This window comes from Engraulis encrasicolus, chromosome 12 (genome assembly GCF_034702125.1).
Source record: "Engraulis encrasicolus isolate BLACKSEA-1 chromosome 12, IST_EnEncr_1.0, whole genome shotgun sequence".
In the NCBI taxonomy this organism is placed as follows: Eukaryota; Metazoa; Chordata; class Actinopteri; order Clupeiformes; family Engraulidae; genus Engraulis; species Engraulis encrasicolus.
Window position 1 is genome coordinate 11794405 of NC_085868.1, and position 25673 is coordinate 11820077.

The 25673-nt window shown below is 40.6% G+C and overlaps 1 protein-coding gene across 1 annotated transcript; it reads right to left on the reverse strand.

Moving 5' to 3' along the window:
* Positions 1-93: 93 nt before the first annotated feature.
* On the reverse strand, positions 94-25402 carry grk5 (G protein-coupled receptor kinase 5). Its single transcript, XM_063211646.1, has 16 exons — positions 25143-25402; positions 20977-21072; positions 20432-20544; positions 17359-17436; positions 16941-17041; positions 14951-15043; positions 14781-14844; positions 14525-14665; positions 10133-10323; positions 9270-9307; positions 8539-8628; positions 7079-7287; positions 3273-3410; positions 2169-2306; positions 1178-1333; positions 94-251 (listed from the first exon to the last, which is right to left on the reverse strand). The coding sequence occupies exons 1-16, from the start codon at positions 25192-25194 to the stop codon at positions 162-164; spliced, it is 1788 nt and encodes a 595-aa protein (XP_063067716.1). The 5' UTR covers positions 25195-25402; the 3' UTR covers positions 94-161.
* Between the last annotated feature and the right edge of the window lie 271 nt (positions 25403-25673).

A 25673-nucleotide genomic window follows, 5' to 3' on the forward strand; every position in this document is an offset into this window, starting at 1 on the left:
GGGAACATTACAATTATTGAGTGTTTCAATTCAGGGTAAAAAGGAAGGTGCAAGGATAGAAAAGAGTTACAAAAATACAAAATCTGATTTTACAAACCATTTCAAATGTAAAAAATCTGGTGTGTACAGGTCCTTGGATGACTAAGAGGTGTGGGACGGTTTTAAACGAGTGTCCTGATATGCTCGTCGGAACTTTGGCTAGTATTTGCAGATTCGGCTCCTTCTTTCCCACCAAGAGATTTAGTGGAATGCTGCAGGGAAAAGTAAACAGTAACACATTATTATTAAGATGCACAAAGACAATACTGCCCTACAAAGCAAGAATATAGTAAAAGTGCAAACTGAGAAAAAAGGCTTCAAAGTTTCCTATATCGCGCGACAACTGTGTTGTTGGTAAAGTGGTGGTGACACTTTCTGGTAATGCTTTTTTAGGATAGAAATTAAATGCACACAAAACAACCCCTGAAAAAACAACATTTATGTGTCTTTGCCACAAAAAACAGAGTTACTGCCACAAAATGGAGTTCTTGGTTAGTATTACTGTCTAGTCCCAAACCAATTCCCATTGGAAAGTGCAGCAGTAACTCAACAACACTGCAGTAACTTTTTTTGGGTCATTTTTGCACTTTCAAAATGATTTTTCTCTAAAACGGGACGGTGTTGGACCACCATTTTTTGACATGAGACAAATTAGGTAGTTTAAAGCCCATTTCCGATAATTTTTTTGTTACTGCGTTCTTGTTTTGCACGGCAGAATACTCCACACACATGGAAAAGAATGGCACAAGCACTATACTGACACAGCTTTCTAATGAATTGAATGAATCAAAAACAACGGGAAGGTAGTACCTGTAAAATAATATTTGTACATTTCTCAATTCTCACTGCCTTTATAAGAATGTCAGCTCCTTTGTTATACTTCCAAATTGTAGAAATAATACTTGTGAATAGTGATGCCTTCAGACTTGTGGCCTACAGTAATTGCAGCAGGCCAGCATAGATCAGATCCTCAGAAGGCCCAATGTCAGTTTTATCACAGTCTCGTAACATAACATTCACTCTGCCCAATATGGTTCCATTATTAAATGCCTTTTCAACCCCACCACAAGCAGAGAATCCCAATAACACACCTCTGCCATTCACACTACAGTTTGCTGTGTTTCTAAGTGTTTCTTACGTTTCTCTTGAAGAGCTTGTGTAGTAGTCTGTGTCTCTGTCTCTGTACGGGGCGTGGCTTGGGCTCAGGTGGTGCCAGGTGCCAGTCCAGGTCAGGTGGTCTTAGGCCTCTGTCGTCGAAAACATTCAGGTCCTGAAAACACTCTGTTTCGATCATCTGTGAAAATGAAACATGAAGCAGACTTCATCATCGTTGTCATCATCGCACCTGACCGTCACCTCCACACATAAAGTCAAACAAACTTTGACACCACACCAACACACTCAAAATGTTTCTTTCTTTCCTTTTTGTTCTTTATTTATTTATTTATTTCAGATTTTCAGAGGCATCAAAGCTTCAGGAGGTTAACACCCTATCAGGTGCTTGATTGATTGATTGATTTATTTGTACACATATTTCAACCAAGCATTTTTGAAACCAGCCGATTCTAATCGGCACATAAATCTTCAGTCAGGTTGCAGCTAGTAAGTCAAAGCACCTGAGAAATGCAGTGTTAAGCACTACTCTGACAACACATGGTCCCATCTGAGTTTAGTGTTAAATTAACAGTACGAACCTATATGCTAAGAAACAGAGTTAAATTTGACTCTGGGTGTTAATTTAACACTCACAGTTCAATGAACACCAAATCAGACCATACATACAAAACAGTGGTTTTTTTCCTGCATGGAAATAAATACTCTACATGGGAGGATTTGTTACTCATTCAACTGACATGTATACCTCTGGGCATCTTGAAAAAGTTTAAGTTTCCATTGCCAAATAAACATACACAATATTTTACTGAAAGACTGTGTTGCATAAGTAGGCAGTCACTATCTACTGTAGTGCCTCTGCTCAATTTAATTTAACTCCATCAAGTGTGAGAATGATTGATGTGTCAGAGTGTGGATTATGTGTCATTAATTCTAATTACAAATGACTCTTTAGATGCAGTCACTGATCAATCAATGCTACAAACTACAAGCACTGCCACAAACTGTAGGCCTACCTCATTTTGCCATGGGACAGCGCATGCCCCGGTGTTAAACTTCATGTAAAAGTCATCATCATTCACATCCAGGCTCACTCCTCGCGTTGTAGAAAACTGCTCTATATCAAGGACATCTTGGCAATATACAGCTCTTGCCTAGAACACAAGTTGTAAAAATGAAATTAGCATTTATTAAAATATGTAGACCAGCCTTTTGAAAGTGCAAAGGAATTTAACATTTAGGAGTCTTCCTTTTAAGGTTTTCCATTTTGTATGTTGCTGTTTACAAAATGGTTTAAATTTGCATGTCCATATTGATTTATACAGTATGACAGCGTATTAGGGACAGGTGTAATATATTATTTTCCTATTTTCATAGAGGAAAAAAGTCACAAATCTATCAGAGTGAGCTCATCAGAGTGAGCTCATAAAGTCGCAAATTTGCGAGATTAAAAAGTCAGAAATCTACGGGAGAGAAAGTCAGAAACTCCTGCCCCTGAAAATAATACATTCACCTGTCCCAAATACACTGTCATAGTATAGACTCTTTAAAAAGACATGCAAGCAAAAAAGAATCCCGAGGAGTTGCTTGTGTGCAGAAGAAACTTTCAGGTATGCACCACAAACTTTCTGATAAAAGTTTCTGGTATATGGAAGTTTCAGGTGCGCACAAGAAATTCTTTCGTTTTTTTTTTTTACTCACACATCATTTTATGGGTTCTGTAGAGGATGGTGGCCAGAGTAGGTATTGCAACTATGCTGTCCACTGATATTATGCTGCCTATTGCCGAATTTCATCTTCTTTCATGAATATTTACTAAATCATAAACTATTATTTACTAGTATGAGTAAAGTACAATACATTTTGCAGCTAAAATGTTTATTTCTGGAAATTCAAAATGGTGGACATGGAGAAGAACCGCCTTTTCATGTATGAAAAAAAAAAAATCCCTGACATAATGAATACTCAGAATTTGGTGGAGGTGGTAAGTACTCATGAAAAAATTAACATTTGTGAATGGGCCGCATGCATTCTGGAAAGAAACTGCTGAAATAATTACATAATACACCTTAAAAATCTCCACAAACATAGGTGAGAAAGGTCATGGGGGGGGTGCTTACGTCGGGTTCGAACGGAGGCTTAAGCATCCCAGCCTCCATCAGCCTGAAGTTTATGTCGGCGAAGAAGGGGTGAGCCTTCACTTCCGCAGCATCGTCTGACTGACAGCCCAGACGTTCAGATGGGTCTTTGGCCAACAGCTGAGCAACATCAAACAGATTCAAATATAACACTATGTTTTGTAACAGTATACATGGCATACACATTAAAGAATCAGTTTAGTAAAATAGTTTAAATGTTTTCTGTGAGTTTTCCATGAACTACAGCCAAACTTTTTGAGTTGGGAAGAACCATCTCCACTAGGACATAACCACATGAAAAAAAATCACAAAGAAAAACGAAGATGAAATCAAGTTAATGTTAGAATGTAAATGCTGAGTATGGGCACTAGTGATGAGCCTACTGACTACTAAATATGGCGCATTCCCCAACGGTGGGAGATAGGATGTTTCTGACCTAATACTTGCAGAAATGCATTGGAACGCCTGTTGAAGAGGAATATTCAAGTCGCGAGTTGGGGCCAAATCGAAGTACACCGACTTCCTCCCATTGACAATCATGATGTCATCACAGCAATGTTAGTTGCACAGTGTTAGGAATAGTTTATCTTGCACGTTACTCAGCAACCATCATTTTATAGACAAATAGAGTTGATTCTGACAGGTTAATGGTTGCAAAACCGCCAGTGAACCTTTCTAAGGTGTAGTTATATTGGCATTGCCTCTTTCAAAGATGAAATGCGCCTAAATGAAAAAACGCATGGTGTTGTTCACATCTCATTGTTTACATTACTGACATCTTTGATAAGTGTATGCATTTTTGTCCCTCCATGTTTGTAGTTTGTTTGACTTGCTGGTTGGAACGCTTTCAAGTGGGAGGTAGCTGACTCCTGGTTGCATATTGGGAAGCTCCTACCTCTGGGGAACGCGCCCTATGAACCTACTGACCCCTACAGGTCATTCAGAGCCATTACGAAAGTAGTGATGTTACAGTTTTTCTCGATTGCTTCCACACAATTTCTGGTACTTCACACACAATTCTCGGAACATCTCACCCATTTCCCAACTCCCCTAACCAATGTCACTGAACACTAAACACAATTCCTTCTTTACACTCATATTTCAGTTTTAAAACACACTCTTTTCAAACCACTACACACAATTCTCTGGATTACACACAATTTTCATGAAGGAAATCCCTGGTTGTCGCATTGAACACACTGTCATTCAAAATACTAAAATCAACCGCCATACTATGTTCACTTCCTCATCACATGGGCAGACTCTCTTCATACCGGTTTACAATCTGAAATCATCACCCCATAAGGACACACATTGCATGTGATATTGATGAAAACATGAGTGGATGCAGTGAGAAAACACATTTGTTTAGTTTTTGAACTCCAAAATATGTTATACAGGAGATCACTCTCATGTGGTTACCCAATATTTTACAATAAATTAGTGGAATTTTTCAAATGTCTGAAAAATATGTAAAATATACACACATCTGTGTACTCCAAGTCTAAAAATAATATTTCAGTATTTTACTACAAAAAAATACCCTCTTTAGTAAGTAAAACACTGAAGAATATAAGTTTCTACTGTGTGTCAAGTTGAGTATAGAGTTTTACCTTGTGCATATTACTGTTCAATGGTTCACATAAGAGTGTATTAAAATGACTGCTTGTGTGTGTCATTTGAGAACAAAATGACCTTTTTAGAAGAGAGTACATTGTTTTGAGACAAGACATGCATTTTTCAGAGGTAGTGAAGAGTTTTGACCATTGTGTGTGAGGTTTGGAAATTTGTGTGTAGAGTTTTGAGAATTCGAGAACTGATTCCGAAAATTGTGTGTAAGCAATCGAGAAAAACTGTAATAAGCGGAAGGCACAATAAAAAAAATATATTATTGTCATTATACAAAGTCCAAGGAGCTTTAACCCATTGTGTCCTGGAGCGACATATACGCTGCATTCAAGTTTTTGAGATTTGAGCTGTTTTATTAAAAATGTGAGCATATCAGAGCTGAATGAACACTATACTAGTGCAAAATGAAGGTTCTAGATTTTAAATGTAACTTATTTCATGTTTGTATGTGCTTCAGAGGCTGAGATATTTAGCATTTAATAGGCAGAGGGCACCCTTTCCCAAAAGGGACTTAGGACAAAATGGGTTAAAGCGACGCCATAAAATAACTTGTTTCTTTCCAACTATGCATTTTTTCATTGCTCTTTGACTGGTTGCATCTTGACTTGGCAACAATCATGGCCATGACATCAAGGAAAGCCTGACAGAAAGCCTGACAGATTACAACACAATGTCCTTTGAAGAGATCGCAACCATCTGTCTGCAATGCTTGTTTGTCATGCTTGGGTTGACAGACAGTAAAACAGAATCCACTTGACATCAAACAGACAGTGCACCCTCATAGCCCATATATCCTTCAGTCAGCGAGACACATACAGTCAGTCCTCAACAATATGAATAAGTGTAAGAAAAACAATGGAGATAGTGAGAAACAAGTACCCTGGCATGCCAGGCTGTAACAAAAGTATGTACAGTCTAGCACTGCACCATTAGCGAAGCTGTAGAATCTAGAGCTACATTCACACACATTGCTACTACTGTACAGTAGTTCAAAAGAAAATCAAAAGAATATCTATGTGTTCCAGGACATGCAAGGATTGTACAAGCGATGCGATGTGATTCCGAGATAAAAATATTTTAACTTCGAGACAAGTAAGCGAGTAACCAATCGGAATGCACAGTTCGGATTATTGACAGTTAACTTCTCGCTTTTGCAATGGCAGTTAAATCCATGAGAATGTTTAGAACGTTCCATGAGCGAGTGGCGGGTAGGCGAGTGACCGAGAAGCGAGAAACGTGTGCGAACGTAGTTTAGGGGAATATTTAGCATTTAATTCAGTTCAAACTGTTCAACCCCAAAGCCTATGTTATAACCTTACTGTCATCGAAATTGTAATGACCACGTCTTTGCTCTAAGTAATGTCATAGTAATGTTGTTATCATGTAACTGAGTATTTTCAGCAGGAGTGATTGAGCACGCGCCGGCAGGCCCATCTGCGCAAAGAGGCTACATGTATACAGGGAAGCCGGCAGGGGGGGGACAAAGGCGTCAGTTGTCTCAGGCCCAGGGAGACAGGTGGTCATTACAGACAGTCTTCATTACATTGAAAGTATTAAGTGGGGGGCCCTTTCTGATGGCTTCTGATGTCCCGGGCCCACCGGTGTACAAACATGAGAAGTCCGTATGAGTGTTTGGGATATTCCCATGGGGTAATATGGGCAATGGAAACCAAATTTTAAAACCCTACGTACAGCCATAGCAAATGTGGTGTAGGGTGCATAAATAAAACACATATTAGAGAATACGTTAAAAAAACGTTGAAGCCAGAGTCAACATTTATATCCTCAAGCAGGGCCGCTTGCGGCGTTGACCGGGCCCAGGACCTAATGCATGTACTGTAATGAGGACCCAACTCTGGGCCCTCTGTCTCCCTAGGCCCGGGACAATTAAACTGTTTGTCCCCCACTGTCAGCTTCCCTGACTTGCAGCATAGAAAGTGAAAATTCGTTTTTTTTTTGGTCTTTTTTTACTTTACTTTAGTTTGATAGGACCGTGTGAGAGGTGGATAGGAAGTGAAATTGGGAGAGAGACGGGGAGGGCTCGGCAAAGGACCCGGGCCGGGAATCGAACCCGGGTCAGCCGCATGGCAGGCGAGTGCCCTACCGGTTGGCCACGGCAGGGCCAGAAAGAGTGATTCTTACTGTTCAAGACAGCTCACCTTTGTGCAGATGGACTTAGCCCCTGGTTCGAACCTGAAGCTGTATTTCTCTTGCGTCTCCATAACCCTCTTCTCCACGTCCTTCCGGTCGACGCGCTCCTTGTGGGCCCGGAAAGGAGGCGAGCCCTCCGTCATCTCGTAGATGAGGCACCCCAAACCCCACCAGTCGGCGCTGAAGCCGTGCTCTTTATTCTGAACCACCTCAGGTGCTGTAACGACACCATCCACAATTATAACTGAGCAAACTTTAGAGGAAATTTGCGTTACAGCAGCACAGCACAAGAGATGACAACACAACCTCACATCACAAAAAAAAAACAAAAACAAACTAGAAATACAGTACACACCACTACTCATCTACATGTAGAGCCTAGTGGTATACTGTAACAAAAACAATACCAACAATACCTTTTTATCACATCTTCACCCAACTATCTCTGCACTAGACAACCTCAGCTGCATTGTTACATGTGCTACTACAACAGCAACAATGATAAACAACAGAATGTCTGCAATGACCCCTGTCTCTCTGATTGATTGTAGTGTTTGCACACTTGCCTTGTGTGTGGGCCGTCTACAGGTGGCGCTAAATGCACAACATCCATAGAATTAATACTTGTATTATTTCTATGCACAATATCAAGCATTTAGAGTTGGCAAGGCAGCGCTACATGCAGCGCTGGCTGAAGAGTGGTATTAAAGTAATGTTTACTAGTACAGCAGGTTTTGCTGTTGAAGTTGTCTATGACTGGTGATTCATGGTGAAGATCCACCAATTCATTCATGAAAAGTGTACATTTCCATGGCATCATGAATACTTAGAAATTAATGGTGGTGGTAAATATGCATGAAAACATTTGTGAATGGGCAGCATGGATTCTGAAAATAAACCATTTTTAAAAAATGAAATTTCACACTACTGTACCTTTAAAACGAGGTTACCCATCAATGATTTTAGGGAATATATGTTAAAATCAGATGCAAAATAGGATAAGATGACACGGGGCATGCAAAGTGTCAATGATACAGGAGCATACATCTCACTGTATTTGAGGTCATTTGCATTGGCGTCATCAGAACAGGGCTTGACATTAACTTTTTCCGCTTGCCTGCCACTCTGGCTAGTGTTCTTCCCGAGGCACTAGCAATCCAGCTATTCTACTAGCCACAAATTTGATTCATTTATTTATTTTTTATCATAACACTGTACATATAACATCAGAAGATGACTGCATGGAAATAAAACAAACAAATAAAAACTGCTTTTTCTTGAACTGAAATATAAATAATTGATACACAAGAGGCAAATTGCAGAATATACATTCTGATATGTCATACAATAGAAGCTACCTGCCAAATTTGCTATTGACACTGAAATTGTTACCAGCCACAGCCAAGTTTTACCAGCATTTGGCCGGTTTGCAGGTGCCAGTGTCAAGCCCTGCATCAGAAGCACCTACCCATGTAGCCTACGGTGCCCACTCTGCCTCGAACCTGCCCGCTCTTAGGCAACGTGATGGCCAGCCCCAGGTCTGATATGCGGATGTGTCCTGTAGGAGACCAAGATACATGTTATACTGTACACATACACTAGAGATTGAGGATGGAATTGTGCTTGCTATTTTCATACCAAAGTCCTTGTTGAAATTTGATGATCGGAAAAAAGATTTAATGATCGAACTGGCTTAAATTATTAGATAAACAATAAAAATAACAACCCCCCTGTTGAAGCATTTTAAGCTTCCAATCCAGCATTATGTAATATTTTTCAGACACAAACACGCGCACTCACGCACACTCACAAATACAAGCACGCACGCACGCACGCACGCACGCACGCACGCACGCACGCACGCACGCACGCACGCACACACGCACGCACGCACGCACGCACGCACACACACACACACACACACACACACACACACACACACACACACACACACACACACACACACACACACACACACACACACAATTCCTGCATGGACTTGTGTGTATGAAAGTGTTTGTCTCCCACATGACACAAATGTAAATGTGCCAACAGAATTTTTCCACTATTTGCTTCCTGGAACATTTCTGTCTTTTTAGGGCAGGGCCTTTAGAACAAAAAAAAACATACAAAAGCAAGAACTTCCTGCTTACGGCAGGTGAAACCAACAAGGAAATTAAAAGACGAAAGTGTGCTTACCATCGTCGTCCAAAAGTATATTTTCAGGCTTTAAATCCCTACATTGGAAAATAAAAATTGAAGCATGAATGAAAGCCATATTGATTGATTGTTGATTGTATTTATGGCATGATAGTAACTATAGCCACTAATGTAGATACTACTTACTGTAGTTACTAATGAATGTAGCTACTACTTAATGTACAGTAGGTAGTAATTCATTCTCTCATATATAATGTTCATTTCTCACCATTGACAAACTACCCTGAAAACATACTACATCTTAAAAACTTGAATCTCAAAAACTGGCACTGTTTGCATCAAAGTGAGAAAAATGGAAGAGTGCAAAGGTGCCTTCAGTCACACTGGTGATATTCAAAGACAAATATGGGTTTTTTTCTATGAAAGCTAAACAAACTCAACTTCCACTGCACCATTTACGAAACTATGGAACCAACGGTTGGCATTCAAACCGATTCGAACTCTTCAACCTGTGTAACTGTACATAACAGCTGTGTCTTCACCGTGCGAAACGCTCCGCTTCGACAATTATTCAATCAGAAAAAAACACCTTGCTTAACAGATGGTGCATTGTGATTGCAGGCAGTGGTTGAGTTGTAAAATCAAAGCAAGGGGGATGGTCAGTGATTGATTATGATTATTGGGGGTTTGGAGGAGAGAAAAATTTGAAAGTGTAGATGTTAAAAGTGCAATTTTAACACAATATGTGAAGAAGGGACGCCTGTTTTAGATGGGGATGATTTTTGACCGTTTTCATTGAGGGGGATGATTTTAGACCATTCTCATTGTTGGGGGGGATGGCATCCCCCCTCATCCCACTACAACTCGATCCCTGATTGCAGGACAGATTTTGGAGTTTGTACCTGTAGAGTATAGACTTGTGATGGAGGTGCTCCAGGCCACAGCAGACCTCGGCAGCGTAGAACTTGGCCCTCTCGCTGGAGAGGCCCGGCAGGCCCATGTTGTAGATGTGGAACCGCAGGTCCCCGCCGTTCATCAGCGTCAGCACCAGGCACAGCGCCTCTTTGGTCTCGTAGGCGTAGGCTAAACTCACCTGTGGTACAGAATGGGTTCAAAGGTCAAATTTTTACAATAAAATATGGGCATTGGGAAAAAAGAGTGTGCGGCCGGATTCTCTCCTCATTTTTGTACAGGGTCAAACGGACATCATCGATGTGTTTTGTAGGTTTTTAATTTTGAACAGAACTTAACATTTTTACAGGTCATTGGCTACAGGTGTATAATGTACTCAAAGTATGTTGGTGACTACTGTATTGACCTATATTTGTTCCCAAACACACTGAAAGCATGTTTAAAACTTTTCTGACTGCTAACCTGTGGCACAGAACAGGGACAAAGGAAAAAATACTACAAGAGTGTGTGGCCTCTCTCATGGTCAAATGATGATCTCTGATGTGTTTTAAGAAGTTTGTTATTTATTATTCAACACAACCTTTCAGGACTTTCAGAGCATATTTTCAGGTCGTGGGTTATAGGTATGATGAAACCAAAGTACTATGATGACCATCTTTTGACATGTTAGTGACTTATATCTGTCCCCAAATAAGCTGAGAGAATATTTAAAAGACAAAGTGTTCCAATGTTTTTGGTAACACGGTGCATCAAAATGTGAAAGTAATTCATATCTTCTGTCAGGTCCTATTTCATTGGTGTGAAAGCTCTATAAAACCCATCTCACTTTTTTGGTAAACAAAGACGATGGCACAGAGCAATGCTCAAATCCAGTAAATCAGCAGCATTGTGCCAAGTGCAAAGGAGGAAGAGGAAAGATACCTTAGGCTACTGGGATCACATATCGGCATCCTTTCACTAGAATCAGAGCATTGAAAAAGTGACTGGAAATCAACTCAAAGCCAGTTCTTACACACATTTAGCACAATTGTGTTGAAAGATAAGGCATTATGTAAATTACTGTCTGTGTAGTAGGAAGTACAGTAGGGATGCAAATTATCGATTAATTCATTAATCATTAGTTGATAGCCTTATTGATCGACTAACAATTAATTGATAAGCCGCGTTTTCCCCCCGAAATCTCAAAAAAAACTACTAAATCTAAATCACCACATTTAAATTTGTTCTATTTCAATTCTTTAATCCGAAGGTGATTTAAATATTCCCAGTATTCACACCCCTCTTCACACACACTCTTCACATGCCCATTTCACCTGGGTCTCATATCAGTTGAATTGTCGATTAATTGTGATTCATGTTTTTTAATCGATGAACACATTGATCGATTAAAGTCGATTAATCGATTAATCATTTGCATCCCTGGTAGGAAGTAGTAGTAGGAATTACTGTGTAATGTAGTAGGAAGTAGGAAGAGGCAGGAAACACTGACAAAATCATTTGACGTCTTAGCCATTCACCATCATACAATGGCAAGGAAAAGTTGTTGGGAGGAAAAGCTGTCGCAATTTAAAAGAGACATGAAACATCACGTGGGTGCTTTTCCCCTTCACTGCATCGCTGGAAACAAATCTATACATCTGGACATACTGTAGTAGCAATCACAGATAATCAACTACAGATAACTATATGTAGATGAATTAAAGAAGATTTTTTTTTATTTAATCAGCTAAAATGTACACACATGTTCTGGGTCAAAAGTAAATTTGACAAAAGAATATGATAAAATGAACAGCGATGGGCAACTGCATTCATTGGTCATACAGTGCAACATATTCCAAATGACCTGGTTTCACCTGTCCAATTTAATCAAGAGACTTTCTGGTTAAATGATCACTTGGTTGAATTGGACGGGTAAAACCAGGTCATTTAGAAAACGTGACACTGNACAGTCCCTCCAGGAAATCGCGATGTTGCGATCGCGTCGTTTTTCGCAACTTCAACGAATTCCCGCGAATTCTGCGCGAGAGCGCAACTTTAACCAATCACCGCGATTTCCCGCAACTTTGAAAACTTTGAACCAATCCATGTTGCGCTGACTTCACTGACGTCAACAAACTTCCTTTCAAAAAGGATAATACAATTAAAAAAAATACAATAAAAAAGTAACCTAGCAATCAGTCCCAGCACTTTACTATGCATGTACAAAGTTGTCGGTGAGGGGGAAAAAACTAATAAATACGAATGTAGGAAACGCCATGTTCTCATTGCGCGTCTGCTCGCATGGTCACAGGAGGGAAAATGTATGACTAGTCTGGCATAGGCCTAACCAATAGGCCTACATTTTTAAAATGTGCTAGGCCTACATAAATATATAATTAACACTTCATGACAGTCATCTACATTACGCCAAGTATAGGGCTCCTAAAACAAGATGTGTTTTTTTTTTCTAAAGCGGTCCACCTGCTGGACCACTTTGGTGTTTGACTTGTGCGCATACAGAAGGCAACATTTTCCCTCCGTCCGAATTGAGATGCGCAAATGCCTTGTCCACAACAAAGGAGTAATTTCCATCCTTCATTGTGAATGCTGCGTGCGTGCCTGGCCGATATAGTAGCCTAATATCTTTCGCGCAAATTGGGCTATGGCTGGATACGAGCACTTGGTGACCGTGGTGTAGGGGTGGGCGATATGACGATATTATACCGTGAATCGCGATATTGAGTAAAATATCGTCTCGAATCTGCCAAAGTGGAGAAATCGTATAGATCGTCTTGCAGTGAGGATGTTTATTATCAGTATCAGAGTGACGTTTTCTCACTTGTGTTGTTGTCTTCACTTTATTCTTTACATTATTGTATTCCAATTGTACAGTTTATGAGAGTATCATCAGTGTGTTAACATTTTATTGACTGCAAATTACAAATTGCAAGTATATGAAAGTTGTTTTTTGTTTTTATTTTTTTGGATGGAAGATCGTGATAAAATATCGAAATCGTGATTTCATGTTAAAAAATCGTGATACAACATTTTTGCCATATCGCCCACCCCTACCGTGTCGTCAAATCACTTTCGTTTAACCTGGCGCGGTCAAACGGGCAAGGAACACTGAAAATGAATAAAACCAGAGCAGACACGTTGGAAAGCTGTGGGAGTAAGTTGGAAAACTACTTTCTGTCTCTCCCTCTCCTTCTCTCTTCCTTGCGCGATTGACGGTATTGATTGACAGCTGAGACCTCCGTTCTGCAGGCGACGTGGTGTTTTATAGATAACAATCTCGTCGTCTTTTATATTCACAAGAGCACCAAAATTAATATAATTTCTGAGCATTATTCAGCAAGCACCCTTCACAACAGGAAATCTGTGAACTCCATCCTCGTTACATTGAATGATGATCATCAGCCGTTAATTTAAAGCCGGCTGACGGCGCGGGAGAACAAAAAAAAACCTAGGCTTATGCCTTCTTTCGAAAGCGACTCCTCCCTCTGCTTTTATTTGTGTTGCTTTTGACAAGCTTGAAAATTAAACGCCGACACAGGCAGGCTATGTGTAGCAGACGACTCACATTAACCAGGATTTCAGTCACAAGAGGTCCTGTCACGCACCCTCTTCAACTGGGTGGACATGCCCAATTCCGCCCGCCTACTTATAGTTAATTACCACTGTTTAAATCAGGAATGGATATCGACATGATACGAAGTTTGTATGCTTACAATTTGAAACGGTGATGACATTTAAAACAGAGTCAAACGGCCATAAACAGCATTGTAATGAAGGGTGTCGTAATGGCAGCATGAAAGAGATGGAACTTTTCACGACGACATTCTGGCTAAAAACTCGCCCTGGCCGCTTCCCTGCTTTGCTTAAGGACCAAAATTATAATATAAAAATGGAAATAATATAAAAACACCAGAGGACTGGAATGTGGCAGTGTCCTTTACTTTCAAGCGTGGGGAAACACATTAAAAATCGCAACAAAAATCGCACCTTTCACTTCATGCCGCAACAAAATCGCAACAACACAGTAAGAAGCTCCGCAACTTTTATCGCGATTTTCTGGAAATCCTCGTGCACCATCTGGCAATTCCGACCGCGTTTTTTTGAGGAAATGCCCGCGATTTCCTGGTGGTACTGACTGGATTGTATGACTAATGAATCCAGGTTGTACAGTGTTTAACCCCTTAGCTTGTGTTATAACCTTACTCTCACCAAAATTGTAATGGCTATGTCTTAATCTGCTACTTAAGGCCCTCAGTAATGTCATAGCAATGTTATTATGATGTAGTTGAGTATTTTCAGCAAATAGTGAATAGGTCCGCCAGCGACCCCATCTGCAGTAAGAGGCTCCAATGGACCTCTGAGTGTAGTTGCGTTTGCCTCCTCACCACAAAGCGGCTGTTGATCTGCTCCAGGATCTGCTTCTCGTTGAGGGCCAGGTGTTCCCCTCGCCTCTTCTTCACCCTCTTCTTTTCCAGCTTCTTGCAGGCGTACATCTTTGCAGACGCGCGAGACTGGACAGCACAGACCTGCACAAAGAACCAAATAGAGAGGATTTTAAAAAAGAGGGGCTACATATCTGAAACAACTTATTCAGTGTATCAATATGTTTTATCTCTGTTTGAGAGAGAAACAATATAATACCTCTCCAAAGCCTCCTTTCCCCAGCATTCGGTATTCCCTGAAAAGGTCTTTGGTGATCGGCCTTCTGTGGAGATGACACAGAAATGGGGTAAACATTTTAATAATCCATTACTGCTTGAACAAATCTTTTACAATGATTAACTGCTCTCTGGTTTGCACTTGCCACTGACCTCTCGACCATCTTCCACTGTAGGAAGCGATCGAAGTGCATGCTCTCTAAGTATTCTGCAAAGGGTTCCTCTTTCAGGTAGTCATGGATGGCCCTGTGAGGAAAGAAGTCAAGTCAAGTCAACTTTATTTCTATGGACAATTTAATTAATGCAGAGCATTATAAATAAGCTATTACCAGAATGGAAATGACCAAGTCATAATGTATTACTAAAGGCCCCGTGCACTGTCATAGTAGTGTAGTACTATAGTAGTTAACTCTATTAGGGCTTCCGCACATAGGCTCCGACAAAGTGCTGCGCACTGCTCCGCAACAGTTCGATTTCATTATTTTCAATAGAACCCCGCACACTGGCGCCGATGTCCGCGGACACTGCGCCGCCCATTGACTATCAATGCTATGTTTGTGTGAAATTGGGTTTGGGGGTTCGAATTCTGTCGAAAGCAAAAGTGCGCCGCAGTGCTGTCTGAGCCAATGTGCGGCCGGCCTTACAGCGAGCCACAGGTGTGCATTAAGGGGCTATTGTCACCAAAATGCTAATGACTATGTATGTCTTAATCAGGGTTCGGCAAGTTACTCAAAAACTGTAATACATTACTGATTACATGCTACTGTCCTTTCAAAACAATCCCTTACATTACAACATTACTACATTTAAAATGTAACACATTACACTACTTTTGCATTACTTTTACTTTCGCCAAAATAACTGTAGGCCTAAATATGGACCTGGAGATTTACATTGTAAATCAACCTCTTGAGTCAAGACTTTTTCACCTCCCGTCCAGGAGGTGTTTTGGCAGCGTGCTGACTAAAAACTACCAGGTTCAGGAATAGCTTATTTCTGACCCACTACAGCGAAAACCATTAAAATCCAGGTCAAGGTACAATGCATTGTAACTTAAGGGACTTAGCATTGTACATATTACAGATATTGCTCTATAATGCCTTACATTACTGTGTTACAGCAAAAAGTAATTAATTAAAGTAATTAAATACTTTTGTAACGCCTTACTCCAAACACTGGTCTTAATCTGTTAATCTGATTCTTGACAGCGTGACAGCAATATTGTTACATTGGCTACTTTTACATGACATTTTTAATTCCAAATGAATAATTCAGAATTAAATAGTTCCGTCGAGTTTACTTTGATCTTTCATTTAATTCCAAATTGTGAGGTGTTTACATGACGTTTTCAAAGTAGAATTCAGAATTTATTCAGAATTAAAATGAATCTATTCAGAATTAAAGTGAGTTAATTCTGAATTAAATGTCTCATGTAAACGTAGCCAATGTAGTTGAACTTATTCAGCAAACAGTGAATAAGATAGCTGGTGAGCCTATCTGCATGAAAGGGATACCACAACAGGAACTCACCCAAGTGCTGTCCAAACAACCACATCAACAACAAATAACAATGACACAATTGTAAAGGAGAAATGAAGGACATGGGAATCAAATTCAAAAGGCACGGATGTGTCAATCATGTTGCGTCATTAGGTGGAAGTCGCTTGCGGATAAAAAATATTAAACAGGTTCTGGGTTAACCGTCTAGCCGTCTAATGTAATGTCTGTTATGCCATTAAGGAAGCAGATCTCAGGGAAAACATTGTGCAACATTAGTAAATCACGAGGTGTGTGTAGGTGTTTTAAATGGTCATTTATTTCCTAGTGCAAATACAATATATAACATGAATACGTCTGTTGTCAACTGTTAATATAACTAGCCAAATTCCAATATTGAATAGATATGTCACTTTGCTGCTGCTGCTGCTGGTGCCGCTGCTGTGTGTGTGTGTGTGTGTGTGTGTGTGTGTGTGTGTGTGTGTGTGTGTGTGTGTGTGTGTGTGTGTGTGTGTGTGTGTGTGTGTGTGTGTGTGTGTGTGTGTGTGTGTGTGTGTGCGTGCGTGCGTGTGCACGTGTGTGCGCAACTGCGCATGCGTGTGTGCGCTCGTGTGTGTGTGTGTGTGTGCGTGTGTGCGTGTCTGACCTTCTGCAGTCGCCGAATACGTCTTTGATGGGGTTACTTTCCAGGTTATCTATGCATTGCTGTCTATGGCTGCCAGCAACCTGCTTTACACAGTCAGAAGACTAAACACACATGGAGGGAGAGAGAGAGAGAGAGAGAGAGAGAGAGAGAGAGAGAGAGAGAGAGAGAGAGAGAGAGAGAGAGAGAGAGAGAGAGAGAGAGATGGAGGGATAGAGAGAGAGAGAGAGAGAGAGAGAGAGAGAGAGAGAGAGAGAGAGATGGAGGGATAGAGAGAGAGAGAGATGGAGGGATAGAGAAAGAGAAAGAGAGAGAGAGAGATGGGAGAAGACAAGAAAGAACAGCATTTCCTGTAAGTGATAAATACACCTGTCAAATCATATTCAACCATGAAGATATACATCGCTTTCATCTTAAATACCTGATGATTCAAGTATTTCTCAATGATCTGCTTGCCACGGCTCACACGATCATCATCAGGCGTTTCCTCATATTTGTCCTGCAGAGGTTTACATGAAACCAGTATAGTTAGAGGCCTCATACATCAAGTGACACACAGGCAAAAAAGGCAGTGTTAAATCAAGGCTTACAGGGTCAATTTCACACCCTCTGGAACAGGGGTCCCCGATTGTTCTGTTTCTGAGGGCTACTGAGGGATACCTGAGTGCTACTTGTTTGTTCAAAATCGTCTACCGACTGTCTTGACTTTCTCAAATCCCACTATGATTGGATGCTAATTTGCTTACAAGTTATAAAGAAATATTCTTTATATATTATAAAGAAATAATCTCATATCTAAATTAAGAAAAACATTAACTGTGACTAAAATCTCACAGTTGTCACTATTTACGAACATCCTTGGTGGGCACCTCAGAAGCTTCTGCCGGGCTACCTGATGCGCACAGGCACCAAGTTGGGGCCACCTGCTTTGGAGTGTATTTGCATTTTTGTGTATTTGCATTTTATTGTGGTGTATGAAACATTGCTATGAATAGAAGGAATATTTCAACAGAATTTTCCTGATGCAGAATGTATTACTAGTACAGCAGTCACAACTAGTACAGGAGCCACAGTCATCTCCATACATATGCTCTTTTAAGGATTCTTAAGGGAAGGGTTTCCTGGTATGGGGCAAACATCCATGTGATCAGTACAGCATCTATACATGAATAATGTATGTTCCTCCAAGGCATCTTATCAGGAAGCTCTCTGGTATGGAACTACAAAAGATTCTATGGATCATCTTTTTTTAAAGCTATGCTTTTCCAAGAAATCTTCTAAAAAGTCTTCCTGGCATTAGAACATTCTCTGGATCAATAGAGCAGTTACGTGTGCATGCATACATAGAAGAAAAGAGCTTCAAGTTGTGTTGATCAAGCGACGCCACATTTGCCACCTGTTAACCATAAAAGGACAGGTTTTGACACAGACTCCAGGGCAAATGTCTTTCTACAGTTACTTCCTTGCTGATTTTTGTCAAGGTTGCGCTCTCGATAAAATCTGAGGTTTGACGTCACCATTGGCTGTCAAGGTCTAGTGAGCATTACGTGAACAACAGAAGGTGTTGGAGGCCCTCACCCACACCGCGATGACAGACTATGATCACAGTTGCCATGTGCAAATGGGTCAATGACCTTTTTTAGGTGGCTCAGATATCAGGTGGTACAACCACAGCTAATGTCCATACATTAATTAGTAATTGGTAATGGTATGATAATGAATATGTCTATAATCTTAGGTAATCCACTAAAAAAATATATGTAATCCCTACAATAGTGCTATTAGCTGTGGTTGCATCACCCTGACGTGTGCTAATACTAAAACATCATTGACCCAAATGCGAAAATGATAGTTACGTCATCATTTATTACTAATTTACATATCCGCAAATAGGCAAATGCTATTTACTAGGGAAAATATCTACAGTAGCCTGTACATGGGCAGTCCTTTTTATATCCCACATTTGCATATTTTTGCCAGGGTTATTATCATATCACATTTGTTATGCTTTTTGTGTGAAATTATTAAGGAAAGCGTGTTCTACTTAAGCTATACCGATCTATCTATTTGACAATAATGTATCATGTAAGGAGAACTGTGTGGTGTCTGCTGATTTTCAGAGCTGACAAATACACTGTCACTGTTATATACTACATGTCAGCAATCGTTGCAGACATGCAGTATGACAGAAAACATGCTGTAACACATGGTACAGGTATAAACATTCACAAGAGTCTGTGTCATCACATCCACATGTGTTGACAGCAATGTATTAAGAACAAGTGGGTGATGTGTGTGTGTGGAAAAAACATGTAATACATGTTTAAATGCTTTATAACATGTGTTTAACAGCATGCTACGACGCATTAGATACATTAGATTAGGGCAGCCATGGTCTAGTCAGAGATTCTTTAAGTATATAGAGATATGCCAATGTAATAGGTTGCTATGGGCACCTAACATGACCAGGTTCCGGTCTGCCTAAAGGGGCGTGTCATAATACTCCTAGCATTGAATAGAACAGTCCTTAGGTCTGCCTAGGTCTGCCTAAAGGGGGATCCCCCCCTCCCTCCCCCTTGCAATAATAGAACCCGGAAACAATGGGCCAATGGAACCTCTCTCTCTCTACTCTCTCTGGTCTAGTGGTTAAGGAGATGGGCGTTAGATCGGAGGTTTGCAGGTTTGTTTTCCTACCCGTTACACTCCATATCTCACTCCATGGCTGAAGTGCCCTTGAGCAAGGCACATAGTAGCCCCATACTGCTCCAGCGGCTGAAACCAATACCATGTAGTTAAAATAACTGTAAGTGGCTTTGGATAAAAGTGTCAGCTAAGTGTAATGTAATGTATAAAGATACAATATATGTACTGGGTATTAGGGCCTGGACCATTGCATATAGCACACAGGTGCATTTTAAGTTAACTCTGTTCAGACAACATTTGGTCCCACTGAAAAAAATAATGTTAATTTTACTCTTTGGTAAGTGCAACACATTACCAAATTCTACTCAACTGTATGTAAATATGAAGAGCTGTAGAGTTGACATTACACTGGCCACCTGCAGAATTTGACTCACAATGTTGTAAATACACTATATGGATTCATAAAAGTTTACTCTGAAATATTGAGCCCGTTTATATGCACATCAATAATCAGTTTATAATCTGTTTTTTGGAGTGACCGGTTTATTGAAGTGCTCATGTAGACGGAATAGGGTTTTGGCTTATAAACTGATTTCTCAAGACATGTGAACACCTTCAACAGGTCATTCTCGGCTTATTGACATTTTACAATAGTAAGTAGCCAATCACAAGCTTTGAATTCCTGATTAGTGTTACACACTTGAGTGGAACACATTCAATCGACAGACTACACATGTAAACGACAATAAACAGTTTACTTCAATAAACAGTTAATTCCAATAGCCTGATAATTGTGGCAATATAAAGGGGCTCATTGACACAGCATTGTTTACTGTTAGGGTCTGTAGTACCATGGCATCTAGGAGACACATGCAGCGCTGCAGCCTGGGCTTGTTCTGGCAGTGGAGGCGGAAGAGGGCCTTGCCTATCGGCTGCTGCTCACATAGACTCAGGTAGTCACGATCTGGAACACACACACACACACACACACACACACACACACACACACACACACACACACACACACACACACACACACACACACACACACACACACACACACACACACACACACACACACACAAGCATATCGCTATGTTTTCATGGTGACATTTCATTTAATTATATATTTTTTATTATTAGAAGGAACACCTTACATATAACATGGACAAAAGAGAGAACAAATCACAGCACAAAAAACAAAAACTTATGGTTTGCCTCTTCTTCAGAGAGACCAGGGAAGAGACACTATTCTAGGTTGTACTCATCAGGCAACCAAGCTAGCTTTTCACTACGTATGAAATTATTTTGAACATTAGATTTTTTAAAAACAAATAAAACTACATTGAAGTTCAGAGTGAGACGGATAGATCCATTCCCATGATGAGCAACTCACCAATGCCGTTGGCCAGGTCTACACACTCGCTGATGTGCGGAAATCTCAGAAGCTCTTTCCATCTTCGGCTCCTTCCTTTCCGTTTCCCAGCACTGCCTGCACAAAAAGGGATATCATATTTATAGAAGTGTGGGTGAAGTAAAGGGAAATCACTGAAAAACATGCTGGGTCACCCAAAGGTCATCATTACAGACGCAAGGGCTGTGGATAGTTAATACTGTCTGATGTTTAGAAGGCGTTAACACACATTTTTAGGGTTACAGTTTGTCAAGTGTGCTGGATACTATGCTGGATCCCCACACCTGGGGTGCATTTCTCAAAAGAGAAGTTGTTAGCCTGTCAGCAACTTCGGTAGTTGCCAATGGGAAAATGCATTGAAAACAACAAAGTAGCTAATGTAGTAAGCCACTTTGGTTTTGAGAAATCCACGCCAGGACAAGTAATCTGGCATACAAGGCATTTTCTTAGAGACGGGTCCATAACTTAGAGAGGGGAGTGCAAAAATGCCTATGCCTTCAAATCCAATTCAACGTTGTTGTTTGTAGCCCCTTAATGCATGCCGTACCTCCAGTGGCACGCTGTAATAGTCATTGAAAAGTTAACTACCATAGTACTACAACACTATGACATAACACAAGGCCTTTAGTAAAGTACTACGACTTGGTCATTGCCATTCTGGTAACAGCATATGTATAATGCCCCATCTTAACGGGTTAATATATACGAGGGAAAGAAAAGCATTGAATGCAAAAATACACATAATGCGTCAACATAATGCTTCAACTCCAATGTTTCAGGCATGGGTTTATTCATCTGCTGCACAACTAGGGGTATAAATCACAACCTCCATGGCGATAGGATTCAATATCAATATCTTATTGTTCCATGCGATGTGATTCGATTATTTTCCATACTTAAGAATGCCCCACGATACGATACAATACGATACGATATGATTCGACTTTTTTCCAATTACTTTCCCACTTCTATTATGTTATGGAGCTAGGGCATTGGGCAGGGGCCAGCGATTCGATTATTTCGATACTTAAGAATGCCCGACGATACGATGCGATTCGATTCAATCGTCAGATTATATCGCGATATATCGATACATTTCGATTATTATTTACACCCCTATGCACAACAGACCAAAATCTGTCTGCATTTCCTGCAAGGTGGCATTAAAATAAATGCATGCCGAAAACAAAGGGACTGTGTTCCGTAGATGCAAACTAGATTGTGTGAGACCATACACACTGTAGGCCACAGTCTTTGGGTGAAAAGTCTGACATCTGTGCAGTCACTTTAACTTGTAGCGAGAAAAGCATGCACTACTCACACAGACAAACACAACGCAACACAACACAAGAGCTGAGCCGTGCAAGGAACCAGATTAACCAGTCACCGATAAAAATGCAGAAGAGAGTTCACAGATTGGCATTCCTTAGCCATTCATTACTCTGTCACAGAATGAAATTCTTTTCTTTTTTTAAACACAGACTGTTTGATCATAATTTGTACCAATTGTCTTCATGGTCTCTCAGTTTTCAAACATGACAGTGTTTGAAGTTTATGCAGCTGACATGGAGATGCCTAAAACTGGAGGAGAGTACAAAAGACCATATTTTACTAATTTATGTTTATTTATGTACAGCATTTCCAGTCGAAACACCAAGTAGACAGGTGTGAGCAAACAGAAACTTGTCTGCTGAAATGCCTCAGAGGACAGTCACCCATCCACCAGTCTTGCATCATGAGTTCAGAATGAGTTGGTTGGTTCAAACTATGGAACACAAGACACTACAGGAAGAGGAGCTGATGTGAACTAAAAATACATTTTGACAGTCGGCCAGGTGATGAAAAGAAAAGAGCAGAGCGAGAGTAATCTTAGAAGAGGAGGGAGGGACAAAAGATCTCTTATCTAAGAGCTGAGCTGCCTGTCACGTTTTGAGAAATCCTTGGCATGCATTACTCCTGAAAACATGGCTCGTCTAAAAATAGAAAAGCAGGTATTACATTCGGCTAGTCAAGAAATGCTTGAATGGAGAATTCGAAAGCCAACTTTACTAGGGAGGAATGACTATGCATTAGAAGCATTCGAATGATACTCTCACCTCCAACTGTGAAACATGAGGTAAAAGATGCGCAATGCCTATTCCCATCACACACTCACACAAATCAGGACATGCTTACTTGAAATTTAAAGAACTGAACTGTACAGAAACCAACTCAAGAACCCGAGGAACTTGAGCCACCAAAAATTGAGAAACCGAAAGTGACAAATTTGTTCGCTTGAAGGTTCCTCAGAAAAGCCAATAACCAAAAAGGTTAATTGAGGAACCTTTCGATTGCCACTTTGGAGGGGATCCCCAGAGGTTCTCTAAGGAAGTTTGGGGCTCTTGCTAGTAGAGCTTTTCGGTTCTTCAGAGAACTTTAGGCTCCCGCACAATCCAATGGAAGGTTCTTCGAGGAGCCCTCAGACTACAGTGTGGGGAGGAAGTAGGCAATTAGATGTGTAACATGCACAAAAACCTGTCCACTTCACTCTCACTTCCAGCCGCAACTCGGTACGTAAAGTATAATTCTGTATGCCATGTCTGTCTAACACTTTCTCACACTTTTACTATCACACATGCTTCATCATCATTATGGGAGGCACAATCATTAGAAGAATAACACAATGTTTTCATCTTTGGCCAGGCCAGGGTCAAAGTAATCTAAAAGGCCACCCCTCTCATTATATACCATGTAACGAGGACCCAATACTGGTCCCCTGTTTCCCTGGGCCCGGGACTACTAACTCAACCATTTGCCCAACTCCTGTCAACTGCCCTGCAGTTCACCTGCATGTTCGCCAAACCAACCATGAAAAAGCTATGCAACTATGTACCCAAATCAAGACACTGAAAAACTGCACGATGTGGCATTTCTAAAAATAGACCTTCTCAGTCGTGTTTACTCATGCCATCATGAATATATATTTTTTTTTTCGTGCAGATGAGGGAGGGCTGGATTAGTGCCTGAGCGAGGTTAAACTGGTTTTTGACCTCATGCAGGTGAGAGGAGCACAGACTATATAAGCCTGTGTTCCCATTAAAGGACACATCCAGACAGGTTCTGTCAGAATGAAGACAGCAACATTATTTTGTTGGCTTGGTTCATCCTGGTGCCAGACATTCAGAAATATTGTGCAGACAAAACCTTGAGTTGAGTTTAGTTTCGTGAAATTGAGAGAAAACACAGCCAGAGAATGTTCTGAGCGTTAAGGTCTGGATGCACAATTCAGAGGTTGCATTTATGACAGAATACTGGGGATACTAACCCTACATTTACACTGCTAATGTCTTCAAATGCAGCATTACATTGTAACTAATGCATTCTGGCGTTCAATTAGGCCTACTATCCAGCAAAAGAAAAATCTCAATACGTAGGCCTATCATCTGTAGGCTATCACAATGTGTATCATCATGACTCCGGTATCTTGATATGCATCATACTGTGAGGTTGTTGGCAATGCAATTGCCATACAAAATAGAATATGATATAGCCTAATACCTGTCCATATCATTCTGTGGTGATTATATTATTCGTAGCCTACTATCAATGTCTTATAATTATCCCAATTCTTCCCTCGTAAAAAATACCCCCTAGACTCTACCCCCACCCCAAATGGCCAAATGGAGGTCTGTCCTTTCATCATTGTCAGCACAGTCTTCTGTAGCATCATAACGTCCAAACCTATGGGATGCCTGTTATGACACTGGTGGTTCAGGCAAGTTCACAGCTTTATGAAACCACACAACTCTGGAGTTCAAAGCCCGCCACAGACAGCCTTTTAGCACTGAATGACATTGTATCACTGAAGACTGTGAAAGGCAGCCTCAGATCTTGATCTCATATCTGTCCCTTAAAATGGCCTCTATATTGTCCAAATACTTTGACTTATTAGGCACGTTAATAGTGACAACAAAAGCAAGTAACACTGACACTTGTACTTGTATGAACGCTGGCACCAGGCGCGTGCGTCTATATTCTCTAGTGCACCTGTCTCACCAATTAGGTAAATAGCCCAATTACCTGGAATATAGACTAATCTAAACATCAGCGTTTGAGTCGTCCAAACCGACGAAGACTTACAAGAACTAACAAAAAGACACAAGTCTTACCTTCTCTAGCCTTTAAGAGAGCATTGTTTGCTACCATATTTTCTATCTCCATTTGGAAAGCGCAGCACAGGTTGTCGCAAAAAAGCTTCTTCCTCTTCAGTAACTCTTCGACCGTATCAAACGATCAAGCAAACTCGGCGGTGCCATATGATGGAGGCAGACCTTAATTAAATAAAAAGAAGTCGACATGGCATAAAGGCCTAAGTGATTCGGGCATATCTTGGCGTGTGTTGTGGCATTGCTGCTTCTCTGCCTCACTCACTCACTTGAATGACAGACTCGCACGCTAAGCCCAACGTTGTCACTGTCATGCACTGTTGGTGCTGAGCCAATGAAACGTGGCCCATCCCAGTTTACCTGGATAGTCGTGTTTCCATCCCTAACTTCAAACCACAGTAGCAATCACAAATGGTATGTAGCCTTAATTAATTGTTTCATCACACCCCGTAATTATTCTTTTATTCCAGTCCAGATTGAACGGTCTACGCGAGGCGGTGACGACAGATAGAGATTCTAACAAAGAGGGAAATA